This window comes from Sorex fumeus, unplaced genomic scaffold, assembly GCF_029834395.1.
Source record: "Sorex fumeus unplaced genomic scaffold, SorFum_2.1 ptg000035l, whole genome shotgun sequence".
NCBI classification, from domain to species: Eukaryota; Metazoa; Chordata; class Mammalia; order Eulipotyphla; family Soricidae; genus Sorex; species Sorex fumeus.
Genome location: NW_026606092.1, coordinates 12541515 through 12557679, shown reverse-complemented (window position 1 = coordinate 12557679; position 16165 = coordinate 12541515). Strand labels below are relative to the sequence as shown.

The window sequence follows — 16165 nt, the reverse complement described above, 5'->3', positions numbered from 1 at the left end:
CTTCCGCTTAACACTACCATCAATTAACACAAAGCATGGAGCCCGTCTTTGATTATGTGTGTAAATGCATGAGGTGTACAATGTAGTGTGCTGTGCGTGTCCAGACATTTAGGCAAACATACATAGCCACATAGCTCATAGGACAATGAGGATATTAGACTTCTCTGTTATAGGAAAAGAGTCAGCCTTGCCTTGTGTGACATCATGGATAGAACCAGAGAGGGACATGCTAAGCAAAGTGACACAGGAATAAGATAAATATCTGACTATCTCACTCACATATGGATATAAAGAAACAAAGCAAAAACAAAGTTCAATGAAAAGAAACCCTTGGATATTGATAGTAGAATTTAGGTGACCAGAGGGAAAGCAAGGAAAGGGTTGAAAGGGTGCAGGGGGTCCAGTGGACTGAGATTGAGGGGGCATTAGTAGTGGCAGGGTGTAGTAACATACGTTCTGAACAGATGTAAAATTGTACCCCTAAAACATGTACAGTCACAAAATCAATGTTACCACAATAAAAATGAGCAAATGAATATTTAAATAATTAGCACAGTTATCCTTATAATAACATACAGAAACATGTAAATTTACACATTATATATACATACAGATGATATATACACATAGTTTATAAAATTTGCCTTCATTTAAATTTTTATAGCCATAAGATTTCTAACAGCATTTATAAATATATCTCTTTTTATGACTGAATAGCCTTAAAAGACGATTATCTTTATGAGTTGTGACCTGGTCATTTTTTTCAATTAAAAAAATCAGGTCTCTCCCTCTAAATACTTTAAAGTTTACCATTTGAAAATGGAAGCAGTCATATGAGAAGAATTAACTATTAACCCCATGTGCAGCTAATACCGGTTTCACTTTACAAAATGCTCAATGCATCTATACTTCATTTAAATTGCTCACAATTCCAAGAGGTCCATGGATGCTTTAAATTCTTCAAAGCATCTCCTGCAGAGGTTAGTTCTAGCTCAGTGCTCCTAAAATTTTATCGTGAGAATAGCAGTTCATAGACTAGGATGCAGTCTTTAGATTGGGAACTACATATTTACTTACACTATGTAAATACACTATATAGCATCAATAGTCTGAAAGGATGTATACCAATATGTTAACAGTGGATTATCTATGGGTGGTAGCTTTTAGATAACTTTTTCTACTTATCTACTTTTCTATTTATCCCTTTTAGAACACTCCCTCCTGTTGATTAATAAACCTGCTAAATGAGAAAAGATACCTATTCCTATAATGATTCACTGACATAACAAACTCCATGAATCCATGTATAAAACGTGAATGAGGAACAGCTCTCTGAAAATCTGTTACGAGTCAGATTGAAAAGACAGTGTATAGTGGGAACTCAGTGAAAAGCAGCTTGGCCACAAGGACCTGTAATCAGACCCATTGGGGGTATTTCTCACGCTGTGAGACTGTGTGTCTGGTCAATAGTATCTGGCCTGGTCCAATATTCAGAGCACACTCTCCATGGTCCAAGTGCTGGCAGAGGCAGTAACGGGGTGCCTTTCTGCAAGCAATCTTCCATCCCAACGTGGGTCTGGCTCCAGCCACTGAAGGCTCCTCTTGCATGCTCCCCTCTCAACTCTGAAGATGGTGAGTGGCCCTTAACTACCCTTCTAGAAACTCCAGCAGAAAGCGAGCCAACCTGACCACAAAGACTCTGAGAGTTCCAGCATCTTAAAAGCTGAGCCTCCAATGTGCTGCAGCAGCCCAGGGCTTGCTCCCCTCTATGGATACGGCCTGTGAAGTTAAGAGATTACAAGGGACAATCTAGACTACTGGCAATAGGCTACGGACCACTGGGCCGGAGTTGGAAGCAAAAAGTCTCACATCACAGTACCAAAATATTTCTCATGCTGCAGGATGGGGGCATGAGTTGGGGAGTGGGGGGGTGAGGTGCTAAGAATGTCTCATCACAATGATTTAGTCGTAATCAGAGTGAACGATCAGTCCCCGGGCAAGATGATCACTGACAGGCTTACCACATGAACACACTGAATTGCATCACTAATCACACATGAAGCCCCACACAGCCCACAAAGACATTCACCACGGCACAGAGATAGGACATGTGAGGGTGGCTTCCCGACCCCCCCGGAAAGAAGGTGCCGTGCTCAGCTTGTAGTGCCGCTCTACACTGGTGAGAAAGCCTCCAGATCCATTTCGAGAGCGTGGCTTTCACCTGGGCACCCCCCCACACACTTACAGCCATAAATGCATTGGCACTGAGAAAGACAGCTGAGGAGGTGGCACTCCGGGTGTGGCTTTATTTTTCACTTCACCGGGTCAGCTATTTAGGCCTAGTCTTCTCCATGGGCTTGAAGCTTTGTTCACACCATCTTGGGTAACACATCACATTATTCTTCCTTATAAAAACAAATAAACTCAAGTGAGCATTCAGAGTCAGTGCACCCCTTCCGAACAGCTCTGCCTTCCCCTCTGATTTCTGTGACAAGCTCGACCCCCCACCCCAGACCTGCAACCAAGGACTGGGCGGGTGACCGACTTCAGTTACTGGCCTCCGCAGATGTGCCTGCCCCTGAGAACCTCAGCCCGCTACCACCACTGAGTCACCAGGAGCACAGCACTGCAGTACCCGGCAAGGCCCGTCACCAGCTACCGCCACAGAGTCAAATGAGTGCGTCCTCCACCTGGCATCCTCCAGGAGCATTCAGCCACCCTAGGAGGCTGGACCACGGGGCACAGATATATTTGGAGACTGGCAATGGCTCCCCTCTGAACCAGTGCATCCCGAATGGACAGCTCTGGAGAACAAGGTGCTGGAGAAATTAGTTCCTAGCCAACTCCATGCCTAGCAGCTGGGTTCTCAAACCACCCGTGATTCTGCAGTAACTCCAATCCGCTTCAGTGCGATCCAGTGCCCGACTTTTCAAATCCATGGTTGAAAATAAAAGTTACAGTTCAATAAGGCATCACATGTTTCATAACTCAGTGTGGGAAGAAGGGCAGGAGAAGTGATCAGGCCTCCAGGATGCAGCCGGGAAGCTGGTTCACTGGGCGACTGGAGTTGCCGTTTCTTCTCTCCCACCTCACTGGCAAGCCCAGGACCATCTGTTTCCCTCCCCTGGGCTTCAGACTCCCAAACTGACAGTATGATCATTTACCAGCACGTTGGACAACACGCAGAGACTTGGCAGAAACAGACTTAGAGTTAGAGCTGACACACAGACAAGAAGGGAACACAGGATGCTTATTGGGACAGAGGGTTTCTCTCTTTCATTTGATACATACGTCTGCACTGACGTATCCCATAGGGTGTTTTTATTTGCCCCCCTTGGATTATAATCTGTTTATTTGGTGGTTTAGTCAGAGAATCTTATATAACACGACCCAGCTTCAAATGTAGCAACATGTATGCATTGAATTCATAGAAAACTCAGACTCCCCCTCAGCAAGGCCCGGATGCCACCCTCAGTCGTTCGAGCTTGCAAGGTTTATAGGATATGGGAAAAAAATCAAAAACTACTAGCAGCAAAAGTAAACAGGATGCAGCGGTCAGCTGGACCATCTCTTCAAAGGTTAGCATTCTAATGGCATGATTTTAGGGCTTCCAGAAGACCATGTCCACCCAGATTTTAATAGATTCCATGCGTCTCTGACCTATGGAGTGAAAAGAGTCTGATTTTCTAAGCCCATACACGTGAGCCTACTTCAGTCTGCCTGGGAAGAGTACAGCCACACTACCCACGGCCTCTGCACTCTTATCTGCCACAACATTTGCATCCAATTTCCTTGACAAAGGAGCAGGAGATCTGCACCTCCAGTTGGGCCAGAAAAGCACCAAATCAAGCTTCCGCGGAGACACTTCATTCACGCTCACTGAATAAACAATGTGTATTATATAATGAATGAGCCCTTTTCTATTGTTGAACACGGGCACTTTCCGCATAGTTGAAGTCAAGTCTAAAAGCAGTTACTCTGGGCGAGATCAAACGTGGACCGAGGAATGAAGAAATCTCAACAACCCACACTCTCAGATGCCTCTGTTATCACCCTGATTTCTCGCCCCCCCACCCCCGCACTGGACAAGCGGTTACACAATAAAGAATCTTCACAGTTAACTCCAACTACCCAGAGAACATTTTCACAGCAACCAGCAAACAGCCAAAAGATGCTGGCTTTCAGCATCATGTTCCCTGCGTTGCCTAATAAATGAGGGGGGGCGGGGGGAGAGCTAGTGGGAGGAGGAAGAGGAGGGGAGAGGGAATCAGCGATGAAAATACTTACAGTCTCCGAGTCTTCAATGCCATGCAGGTACAAATTGTCATACATGGAGGTCTGATAATCCAGAGCACCTCTTTCAAGGGAAAAACAAAATTGCTACAGAAGCCACAGCCAGAGCTATTGGACAGAAAAAAAAAAAGAAAAGAAAAGAAAAAAAGGCCTGGGTGGAAGAGCTGCGCCTGTCTGATAGAGCCCTGTGATTTACCAGGCAGGATGCTATTCATTCACATCACACAGGGTGAGGTTATCCCCAGAGGCAGTCCAGCCCTGGCATTTTATCTGCCTTCCCTATATAGAGCATAAAAAAGGAAAACCCTTCCTCAGCCACAGACTGGTGACTGAGCTAGGAAAGCGGCCTCTGATTGGCTCGGCTTCCCTGCTTCAGTCAGCTGAAGAGCGTTCCCTGGGAGAGCGGAGGGGACCGAGCATCCTACCCAGCAAGGAGCTGCTTCCTGTTTCGCCTGCCTGGTACTGTGCTGCAATCAACACTTCTCACTCTCTCCAAGGCTGCTCCAATGTCTGCAAAGGAAGCCCTGGCCCACTCGCAACACAGCAGCTCCGCTTCTTAATTAAGTTCAACGTTCGGTGCAGAAGGAGGGGAGCCAGCGCAGAAATTTCATTTTCGGAGAATACTACAGAAAGATAAGCAAAAGGACGCTGAACTGTCTGGTCCACATCGACACTGAAAAGAGATTTTAGTTGAACAGGCAATGGGTCCTTTAAAAAGGAATTCTTTAAAACAAAAACAAAACAAGGTATTTTTTTAAATATGAAGATAAATTACAAGGTAAAGGGAAATGGATATAATATAAATAGATGAGAGGATTTCTTGCAAGAACTCAACTGTGAAAGTTTTTTATGTTCTCACTGAAGATTTTCTGCCACACAGGTAAGAATATGCCTCCTGGTCCTTGACAATGAAGTTTGAAAAAAGAAGCTTATTCCTTCATGTAAATGCAAAACCTCAATGTTTTGTCTTGGTTTTTTTTTTTAATTAACCATTCTTCTCCTCCCTGATTGGCCCTCCCTCAGCCAAAGCTGCAGCTTTTTTTTTTTTTTTGGCATAGAGAAAGGATTTCTTTTTTTTCCATATCCAGAGATGCTCAAGGCTCACTCCTGCCTCTGTGCTCATTGGGAGACTATCTGGGGTGCTGGGAATAGAACCCCAAGCAGAAATGTGCAAGGCAAGTGCCTTATCCATGCTACCATCTCTCCAGTACTACAGCCAATGTTTTGACTTCAACCTTCATCTCAGTTCCAATGCTAAGAATTTTTCCTGCTCCTAAAACAGTACTGAAAATTTTCCCAATTCCAAACAGAAATGTCGATCCCCTGTGCCTGCTCCTTCCTTCCAACCAAGGGAGACCCAGGACAGGTCCCACACGGGCACACAGTCAGACCCTGCCCCCTTTTTCAAGTCACATGGTGCTGCAGGTTGCAGTAGGTAAGTTCGAAGTCAGCTAAATTAGCGGGGCAAAGAAGCTAGGAAGGGGTAGGGAACCTAATCCACAGAAGCTACATGAATCACGAGGTGAAGCAATGACCCAGAAACTCAGCGTCCAGTGGCAGCCTCACTTCTAATTGGGAAGGGAGGTCTAGACGCGACCAATTCTCTAGGCTTTCATTTCCTACCTGCCAAATTGAAGTCAGAAACAACCCGGGACAAGGACTCTGCAGGTGTGAAGTGCCACATAGATATCTGTCAAGGACAGCCCTGCTCCGCCATCTGAAGGCACTAGTGCAGCTTTAGGAGCTAAGCACAGGCCCTGGACCTAGGAAAGGAGGCCTTGTCCTTGCAGCTCGGATCTCTGAAAAGCATCACTCTGAATAAACCTAAAAATGGGTCACTTCTGGCTTTTTTCCCACTCAGGAGAAGCTCCTGCTCTCTCCTTAACACAAACCTCTTTTTCTCATCCTTCACATTTTTCTGAGTAAATTTCTTTAAAGAAAATTATTTACTTTCACTAAACAAACCAACCCACCTGAGTCACAGTAGCAGCAAAAATTGCAGAGTGGAGAGCTCGGTCCCTCAGTCTGTACCCATCCAGGCATCGATATCCTGGTCACTCACAATGGCAGAAGTGCCCACAGTTTTCAGCTTAACTAAAGACAACAAGGGGGTCCATCTGTCCTGCACCTCGAATGGGAGGACTCAAATAGAATGCCATCTGCCCCTCTCCCAAGGGAGAAGGGCAGAAGGAGATTTAACAGGTGCGATTCCAGAGGAAGAAGTCCAGGATCAGCACGACCTGTTGACAAACTGTGTGTTCCAAAGTGGGTCCCTTCCCTGGGCGAGCCTCAGCATTCCCCTGAATAGAGCAGGAGGACAAAATCCCAGGGGTGGACAGACCAATTCATGCGTCAGATTCTGTCACTTGAATTCACTCTTGCACTATGACCTTATGCTATTTTAGCCAGAATCAACAGAACACTGAGGCCCCTTTTCCTCCTTAAATATACCAGATTATTCCCTAGCTTTCCACCACTCCAGTTGAGAGGACAGTTATCTCCCAAGTTATCATTTAGTGTTCATCAACATTAGGAGAGGAGTGCATTCCATTTCCATAATTCACCAAGGTGAGAGGAAACTCTTCCCTACAAAGAAAACTATCAATGGTTCAATTCCTCTCCTGTGCTTTCCTGTCTCGGCAAACTCCCTGCAGCTGATGTGAAGATGTAAAGCAAGTTACAGAGGAGGGACTCACTGTGTGACCTCAGATTGCATGTACCCATGTCAGAAGGAGGGCCTGGTTTGGGAAAAGCAGCCTGAGGTCACGCTCTAACCCTGGACCCCATGGCCATAGGCTAAGATCAGGTTTCAAACAAGGCCTGTTAGCTGCCTGCTTCCCAGGATGGCAGAAAAATGCTAAACTCAGAATCCCAAATTATTGCAGGTGGGAGTACCCCTAAACTCACCTAATCCTGTTTTCCTGTCAATACCTTGGAAGGTTCAGCTGCTTTCTTCAAAGCTCAACTTTCTTAGGACACCAGCCCTCCACCCATACCCCACACCAAAGGGCTGCCTCCCATTTGGAGATTGCTGAATGGGCTTTTAAACCACCCCCTTTCAAGACATCTCTTCCTGCTAGGTGAAGAGTTCATGATTTTGGATAAGGAGCAGTCAGAATGTTCTCAAGAAGAATTTGTGGGAAGAAACGGTCATTTGGATCATATTTCCCACGGCTGCTTTCATTTCAAAAATTCTCTAACCACAAGTCACTCTGTCACCCACAAGCCACCAGTAGAAAATCCACTAATACACTGGGCATTTGGTTTGAAACAGACTAAGTCATGCACCTGCAAGTGGCCTAAATATCACACTAATGCTCAGTTAATTCCCAGAGGTTCAAACCCACCTTAGCAGGACCCAGCTCAGGGCCTGCCTAAATGAACTCTGAGAATTTCCAGAAAAATAAACTCTGTGTCCTGAGAGTCTCTGAATAGAGAAGGAGTGAGAGGTCCATCAGAGGGCACTGGACCTAATTCCACTCACCCCAGCTTTGAGTGAAAGAGTACCAGGATTCCAACAGTTCCTCAGTTCTGAGGACGATATTTCATCAACGTCATATAGTTCTGGAGCAAACGGTGGGAAAGCAAGGAAGAGAGGGCACGCTCTTGTGCTTAATGAAAGTTCACCCAGGAGAGAGCGCTTGAACAGTTGGAAGGGAACTCAGTTCATTGTGATCTATCTCTCCTACTCAGGCTACATGGGAGACCACATCTGAAAACAATGTGTGGCCTACAGACCTGGAATTTCCCAATGTCACACCCACCTCTCTTCACTGAGTTGCCCCCAAAAGGACACCAGCCCTCCACCCATACCCCACACCAAAGGGCTGCCTCCCATTTGGAGATTGCTGAATGGGCTTTTAAACCACCCCCTTTCAAGACATCTCTTCTTAGGAACCAAAAGTTCAAAGGCAAAAGATGCTTTGAGAGGCTGTAACAGCTCAAAGGAAAAAGATGATATAAAGAACCTGTACATTTAATTTGGTGTTAGAAACACCACACAATTCCAATTCTTGGTGGAGAGATTGAACTTGCCATTTGACAAATGCACCACGGACTTTTAAGTCAGTGGAGAAAATAGATGGTCGTCAGCGGGAGAGCTGCCTACTGCATCTCCAGGGAACAGGACTTCCTGCCCAAGTATTTGCTGGTTTTCTACCAAGAGACCTGCATAGGGCTTTGTAGTTTAGCAAATCCACTGAGTTGACAGTGGACTGCCACAGACAAGTTTTTCTCATTTTCACTGATTTGTAAAGGGTGGGGGAAGTAGAGAGAAAAACCAAGAACTGCTGATTCGCTAGTTTAGATAGCCAAGATCCAGACAATTGGTGCAGATTTGAAAGCAATAGGAGCTTTTGCTCTCCCAAATTCCACTCAAATTTCTTTGGAATTTAAATTTTCTACGTCAGTTATGCATTCCTTGGGAGGTATCTCAGATAGAGGAAGAGTGTTTGGACTCAGCAAATACAAGTCCTGTCCTAGGCTCTAAGGAGCTAGAACATATGTCTGGCACCTTTCCTTTTCAATCCTGCCTTGGGGATGATTTTCATCTTTGTTTTGAAGTTTCGTTGAGGAACAGTTTGCAAAATGTGATTCTTTCTCTCCCATAAACATCAGGCTACTCCCAGCATTGAAAAACCTGTAAGGTGTTGCAAACGTCAATAGAATGACTCTGAAAGACTCACAAAGAAATCTTGGAAGAAAGCAACAAGCTGCAGAGATGAATTCACACCCAGCACCAGGCTGAATCCATCCAGGGCATCCCAGAGTGGAGCAGGTGAGCCCACCACCTGCCCCAACAGAGCACTGGCAGCTGAAAACCTCCAGAATCCAATTGCTGCCATACTCATGGCCCATCTCCATAAGCTCGGGACAAGCCCCCCCACACACATGAGAATGAATCTGTTGAAAAATTCTGGTATGCGGGTATTGCGACCGAAATCTCCAAGCTCACTCAGAGTTGGGAATGGTGACCTCCCCGCATCTCCCTGTTCTTCCAGGAATCTGGTGGTCATGCCCATGAATTACATCTGGGTGTCACAGAAACTCAATGGTCATGATCCAGAGACTCACATATAAATCTTGGAAGACAGCAACAAGCTGCAGAGATGTATTTAACTCTATCTGTATCACCCTATTTAAAATTTTAGAGTTATTGGAGATATCTCATGCTCTATGCCATTCATGTACCAAGAGGAGCACATCACATTTGATGGGCTATAAAGTAAAAGGCAATTACTCTCGATCAAATGATAATAATAATATATTAGCACACTGGTCTCACCCTGTAAGAAGATGTTAGTAATCTCTCATAGAAGGGCTTAATGGATCCAAGGTGAGATACAACAATCTTCATACATTTTACTCTAAGGATACGTTTTTGGATGATTTTTAGTGAATTACTCTCAACAAGCAACATAAAATAAATTATTTAGGATCTGCAAAAAAATAGCATAATACTTCTCCCATCCATTTCTTCTCTTATAAACTTCAGTGAAGGAACTTCAGGTGGTATAAGCAGGGCAGGGGCCTGAAAATCAAGCAGAACACCACAGGGCAGAAACCAGACTGCACTTTCAGTGGTCCTCGGAGTCAGACTCACACCTAGCAGGCATTTCCTTGAGTCTCTCTGGGCCTCATTTGTAACATAAAGTTATTATGGCTCCAGCGGGATTGAGTCCACATGAGAAAGATATACACAGAAAGTTCCTGGCTCAGGGGGCTGGAGCAATAGTACAGCGGGTAGAGCATTTGCCTTTCTTTCATGCGGCCAACCCGAGTTCGATTCCCAGCATCCCATATGGTCCCCCGATCACTGCCAGGACTAATTCCTGAGTGCCAAGAATAACCCGTGAGCATTGTTGGGTATGACCCAAAAAGCAAAAAAAAAAAGTTCCTGGCACGGAGAAAGAGAAGGTGAAAGGGGGGGGGGGGGGGGAGGTGGGGAAGGAAATCAACTTTTTTTTTTTAAGGGAAGATATTATGAAATTTTGGCCACCTACCACAACACACTCCAAGGGCCCCCATGTAGTTTGCATGCCTCATCCTCCTGGCACACTGTGGAGAAGAGAGCAGAAGAGCAGGGACCGTGGCACCAGACTGCCCACAGGGCCTGCTGCCCCTCCTCCCTGCTTGATCACACTCGACAAGCTGATTGACTTTCTGGGACTCCATCTCCTCATTTAGAAAAGCAAGGATTCTCCCAGGACTATTGTGCAAACTCAAAGCCTCGATCTGTCTGACAGTATGGAGATTTCTCAGAAAAGCAAGAAGAGAGTTGCCATATGAACCAGAAATTCCACTTCTTGGTATCTACCCACCGAACACCCACCCAAAATACATCCAAAAGGACGTGCGCACGACATTCTTCATCGCAGCACTTAACACAATAGCCAGGGATCAGCCCAGGAATCCAACACCTGGTAAGTGGATCATGAAGTTGTGGCGAATAAATGCACAATGGAATATGATACAGCTACAGAGAACCATAAAATCATGCAATCTGTTGCAACTTGGATAGAACTGGAGGATACAATTTTAAGCAACGTAAGTCAAAGAAGAATGACAAATACTGGATGATCTTATCTGTGGTCTACAGAGGAACAGGACAAGGAATGCAAGGTAGCAAAGGAAGAAGACCCAGTTTAGCTAGTCCCTAGACTATAGAATTGAGGATAAAGAAGGAAAGAAACTGAGGGAGAAGGTGAGAAGTAGTAGACAGGCAGTAACAGTGGCATATTAGCACTGTAGAGGTGAGGTCCATGTATTTATCTAAATCCACAAAACTGAAAGCAGGAGAACCAAACTACAACAACCCAAGTTAAAAGTATGCTTGTCCAGGAGGCAGGCTGGGGGGTTGGAGGGAACCTGGGGACATTGGTGGAGGGACACTGACCCTGGTGCTGATATAACTGTTGGAACACTGAATACTTAAAACTCAACTATGAATAACTTTGTGACTAGGGGTGTTCTCAGACAAAAAAGAGAGAGAGGGAGGGGAAATTGGGTTTGGGGCCACACACCAGCTCTGCTCAGGACTTACTCCTAGCTCTGCACTCACTGATCACTCCTGGAGGGCTCTGGTGACCATATGGGATGCCAGGGATCGAACCTAGAGCAGGAGTGCCCTACCTGCTGTGCTATTGCCTCGGCCTTCCCACCAATGTTTAAATAAACAAATAAAAGGATGTGAAGAAGGCCACAGGATAGCGGGACACAAATTCATGGCTTCCCCAGGCCCCCGCTGCTTCTCTTCTTTGGGTTCTGGTTGGCAGCCAAGGGGGCTTTACTTCTGGAGGGAACTGTGAACCAGGCCTTTTCTGCCCCGACTGTGGGTCCTCCTGCCAGCTGAGCTGAGCCGGGCCTCCTGCCTCCCTTATCCCCCATTTAACTGCATGCCAGCCTTCCTCCAACTGCCTACCTCTCTCACTTCGTCTGGTTAACGGCTCCTTATGCTGACACTGGCATGCAGACCCTGTCCTCCTTGACTTGGAAGCACCCCAACCTGTGGGTACCCCTGATAAACTTGCCCTTGGGGTACCCTAGGATTCCTACCTCCATCACCCCCATCAGCCACTCTGTGCCAAAACACTGCCAGGAAAACAATCCCACAAGAATCCTGTGCCATACAGCACTGCTACACCTTTCCAGAGATGTAGAAAGTAGACAGAAAGGGAGAGAGACTGAGAAGCAGGAGGAAGAGGCAGAAACCCCAAGAGGTGCTCCATGGAAGAATGAATACAGAAACTAGTTCTCTTCCTTTCAGCCATTCTTGATGTCTCCAGGAAAAAAAATAAGACTTCATAATTCATAAAAGAATGAGTGTAGGTAAGGTAAAAAAAAAAAATCCCATGGCCTATTCAACTTGCCAGAAAATGACAGAAAATGACAGCTCCTTCCCCGTGATTGATGTATTACTCAGAAATCTCTCGCCTTCTGAATCTTCTGTTTTTAAAAAAAATGCCAATCTCTTGGCAAAAACATTCTCTACAGCCACAATTTTCATTAATACTCTGCAACTATATTTTGCACTCTTCTCCAAAAGGAACCCGAGAAACGAGTCCAGCTGGTCTCCGCCCTGCCGCAGACATAGCATTTAGCTAATATTATAATGCTAATTTAGCAATTATGGCTTTCAATGGCCACTGCTCTGCTCCACTTTGAGGCTGGGACTCAAAGATCAGCATGACAGGGTGGCTTCCTCCTAGAAGTCCATGGGCGGGTATAGGAGCAGCACTGGAAATCACTAAGACAGAGATGGACCCAATAAGAAGGGTATAAGTGAAGCAAAGGCTCACGTGTGGAGCCGCCATTGGTTATCAGAACAAAGGCTGACCAGGATGCACAGCAGTAAAGGGGCAGGACAGAGAGGGATTTCCCACCTGGACCAGAAATGAATCAGTCATCAGCTTACTACCTGGCCCTGAGCAAAAACACTTCCCAGGCTTTCAAGTTCTTATGAGAAGTAAATAGTCTTGTTCCCCACCCCCTCCCTGCCTCCTTTTTGTTGTTGTTGCTGGTGGTGGTGGTTGGGGGCCACAACTTGTGGTTTTTAGGGCTTGCTCCTGACTCTGCATTGGGGGATCACTGTATGCAGTGCTGGGGATCAAACCCTGGTGGGCTTCATGCAGGGCAAGTGCCCTTTGCATATACTAACTCTCTAGTCCAAAATTTTTTAAAATTTTATTTTATTTGAGGGGCTTTTGGCCATGCCAAATGATGCCCAGGGCTTACTCCTGGCACTGTACTCAGGGATCCCTCCTTGCAGGGCTAAGGGTAACCATCTATGGTGCTCAGAGGCCATATGGGATGACAGGGATCTAACCCAGGTCAGCCACGTGCAAGGCAAGCACCCTGTCCTCTGTATTATCTTCTGCCTAAGTTTTCCCTTTGTAAGTATAAAAAATTTAAAAACTTTTTAAAAACTTCTCTTAGGTGTAAATTGGGGCTTGGGGGACTAGAAAGAGCTAAGAGAGTATAATGCTTACCTTGAAGCCAACCCAAGTTCAACCTGACATCCCACGTGGTCCTCTGAGCCCCACGAGGATAAATTCCTGAGTGCAAAGACAGGTGTGGACCCCTCCAAAAAAGTTGGTTGGGTTTTTTCCTCCTAAAAAGAGTTTTCCTCTATGATTCAGTGAAGCATAAAAGGTCTTCACCAAACTGTTCTACATAATTTACAATGTCTTAAGGGAATTATGGAGAAAACAATTCATGTTAGTTTGACTTTGGGAGCCCCGAATCCTTCATTCCATAAAAGATAAATGCAAACATGATTGAAAACAAACAAGAAAAGAAAACCAAAAAGTTTAGTGTTAAGAATGTGACTTCTATCATAATCTATGCAGTGCAGTCTGGTAGATATCTCAGATCTCAGAGGATGTCTACAGAATATGAGCTGGAAGTCAGTGGGGTCAATTTCAGGATTCTGTGGATTTAGAAAACAACCTGCAAGATCAAAACCACAATGAGATATCATTTCACACCACAGAGACTGGCCCACATCCACAAGAACAAAAGCAACCAATGCTGGCGCGGATGTGGCGAGAAAGGGACCCTCCTTCACTGCTCGTGGGAATGCAGGCTGGTCCAACCCTTTTGGAAAACAGTATGGACGACTCTCAAAAAATTAGAATTTGATCTGCCATTTGACCCAGCTATAGCACTCCTGGGAATATATCCCAGAGAGGCAAAAAGGTATAGTCGAAGTGACATCTGCAATTGTTTATTCATTGCAGCACTCTTTACAATAGCCAGAATCTGGAAAAAACCTGAGTGCCCAAGAACAGATGACTGGTTAAAGAAACTTTGGTACATTTACACAATGGAATACTATGTAGCTGTTAGAAAAGATGAAGTTATGAAATTTACATACAAGTGGTACTACATGGAAAGTATCATGTTAAGCGAAATGAGTCAGAAAGAGCGGGATAGACACAGAAAGATTGCATTCATCTGGGGAACATAAAGCAACAAAAAGGGAGAGTGACACACAGGAATGGCTGAGATTAGTACCAGGAATTTTGCTCCATGAATGGAAGGCCAGCCACACGTTCTAGGTGAAAAGGAAGCTCAGATAGAGAAGAGAGCACCAAATGAAGGGTGTTGTGAGGACCCTCCCAGGGTGGGAGAAGCATGCTAAAAGTAGTCTATAGACCAAACATGATTGCCACTCAATGCCTCTCTTGCAAAACACAGTACCCAAAAGAAGAGAGAGAGAACAAGGGGGAATACCCTGCCACAGAGGCAGGATGGGACGGGGGGATGGGGGTGGGGGGGGGATTCTGGGACCCGTGGTGATGGATGACGGGCACTGGTGGAGGGATGGGCACTTGATCATTGTATAACTGAAACCTAAGCACAAAAATTGTAAGCCTATAACTGTACCTCATGGTGTTTCACTAATAAAAAAAAGAGAAAAAAAAAAACAACAACCTGCAAGAGTAAGAGGGTGGTGGAACTTGGGTATGAGCTGCAAAAGTGTCTAGGGCAGAGTGTTCTTTTAGGAGGAATCTACAGGCAAAGGAGATGATGGATATTGGTGGGTGATGATGGTTGTCTGAGTGTGGGAATGTCACTGAAAACATGTGGCCTCAGAACATAGCTCTGGAGAAACACCTACTTCCTTTTGTAAAAGAGTGCCAGCCCGTGTAATGCTCGAGGCAGGAAATGTGCTTTATCCATCTTGTTAAACACCCATCTCTGTCCCAGTGTGTGTCACACAAACTGGAAAACAAACTCAATGACTACCTGGGGAAAAGTAAGACCCATTAGCATGATAGAGGTGGTCTTCACAGTACAACAAAATGCTGAGGGGTGTAGGAGTCTCATGGTCTATCACATCTCATGCAACCCGAAAGCACTGGGCATCCTAGAGTCTCAGCAGAGGAACAGGGAAATGTGAGTGGTAATGCTCATTTACATTCCTCCAGCAAATTGACCTAGAGCTTTTCCAACACAGCTAGATATGAGCAGGGATATTATCTCAGGTGACAAACTGACCTTTTTGTTTTCTTATTTTGGGGGTGGGGGTGTCTTTGGACCACATTCCTGTGGTATGCAGGGTACCTGCTTAGGGGTCACCTCTGTCAGTAACTGGAGAACCCTATGGTGCCAGGGATCAAACCAAGGTATCCTATAAGTAAAACAAGTGCTTTGATCCATTATACTTTCTCCTCGGCCTCCAATGAATGGAGAGTAGCCTTCAGATTAGATTTATCTTTTTTTTTTTGCAATTCAATGAGCGGGAAAAAAGAACTAGCCAAGAGGACTCAATGCACCAGCATCTATTCTCCCATTCTTCCTACTACTTACAATTTTAGTAAGACTTAAGACTGTCCAGCTACAAAATGCATCTCTCAGATTCTAGTGTAAGTAGATGTGGCCCTGTTCTTGCCAACAGAGTGTAAGTGAATGCAGTACGTCCGACCTAAACATCGCACTCTTGAAGTGTACCATACTGGGGGATGAGGAGGCAGCAGGGCACAGGAGCGGGAGAGGTTTGGGCCACATCCAGCAGTTCCTGGGGCTTCCTCCCAGCTCTGAGCTCAGGGGTCACTCCTAGCTATGCTTAGAGGACCACATGCAGTGCTGGGTGTTGAATCAGGGTTGGTGAATGTAAGGTATGCTCCTTGCCCCTGTACTATCTCTCGAATCCTAACATCACCTCCTTGAAAGGATGCCCACCACTCTCTCCACCTGTCCTTTCCAGGTGGTGCTGATAAACCAACTTCTGCCAAACAATAAGGACCCTCCCCTGCAGGTGAAGAATTAATAAACAAAAGTAGCTTGAGTCTACAGAACTTGGTACGCTCTGCTCTCTTGGATTGATTTCCTGCACTATTAAGTACAAGAATAAGAAATTTATATCTAT

The 16165-nt window shown here is 45.5% G+C and overlaps 1 protein-coding gene across 4 annotated transcripts in view; it reads right to left on the bottom strand.

Annotated features, from left to right (window-relative positions):
• Positions 1-16165, bottom strand: part of CACNB4 (calcium voltage-gated channel auxiliary subunit beta 4) — a 345805-nt gene that overhangs the window by 176432 nt on the left and 153208 nt on the right. Inside the window, exons 1-2 of one of the 4 annotated variants that reach the window (XM_056117659.1) lie at positions 4288-4419; positions 2246-2405 (exon numbers count right to left, since the gene is read on the bottom strand). The exons of 2 other annotated variants lie outside the window; for them this stretch is intronic. In XM_056117659.1, the coding sequence (XP_055973634.1) occupies positions 2246-2251 (6 nt within the window). In that variant the 5' untranslated portion in view covers positions 2252-2405; positions 4288-4419. Of the gene's footprint in view, positions 1-2245; positions 2406-4287; positions 4420-16165 lie in introns of those variants that run through there. One more of the 4 variants, XM_056117658.1, reaches the window with a different exon arrangement.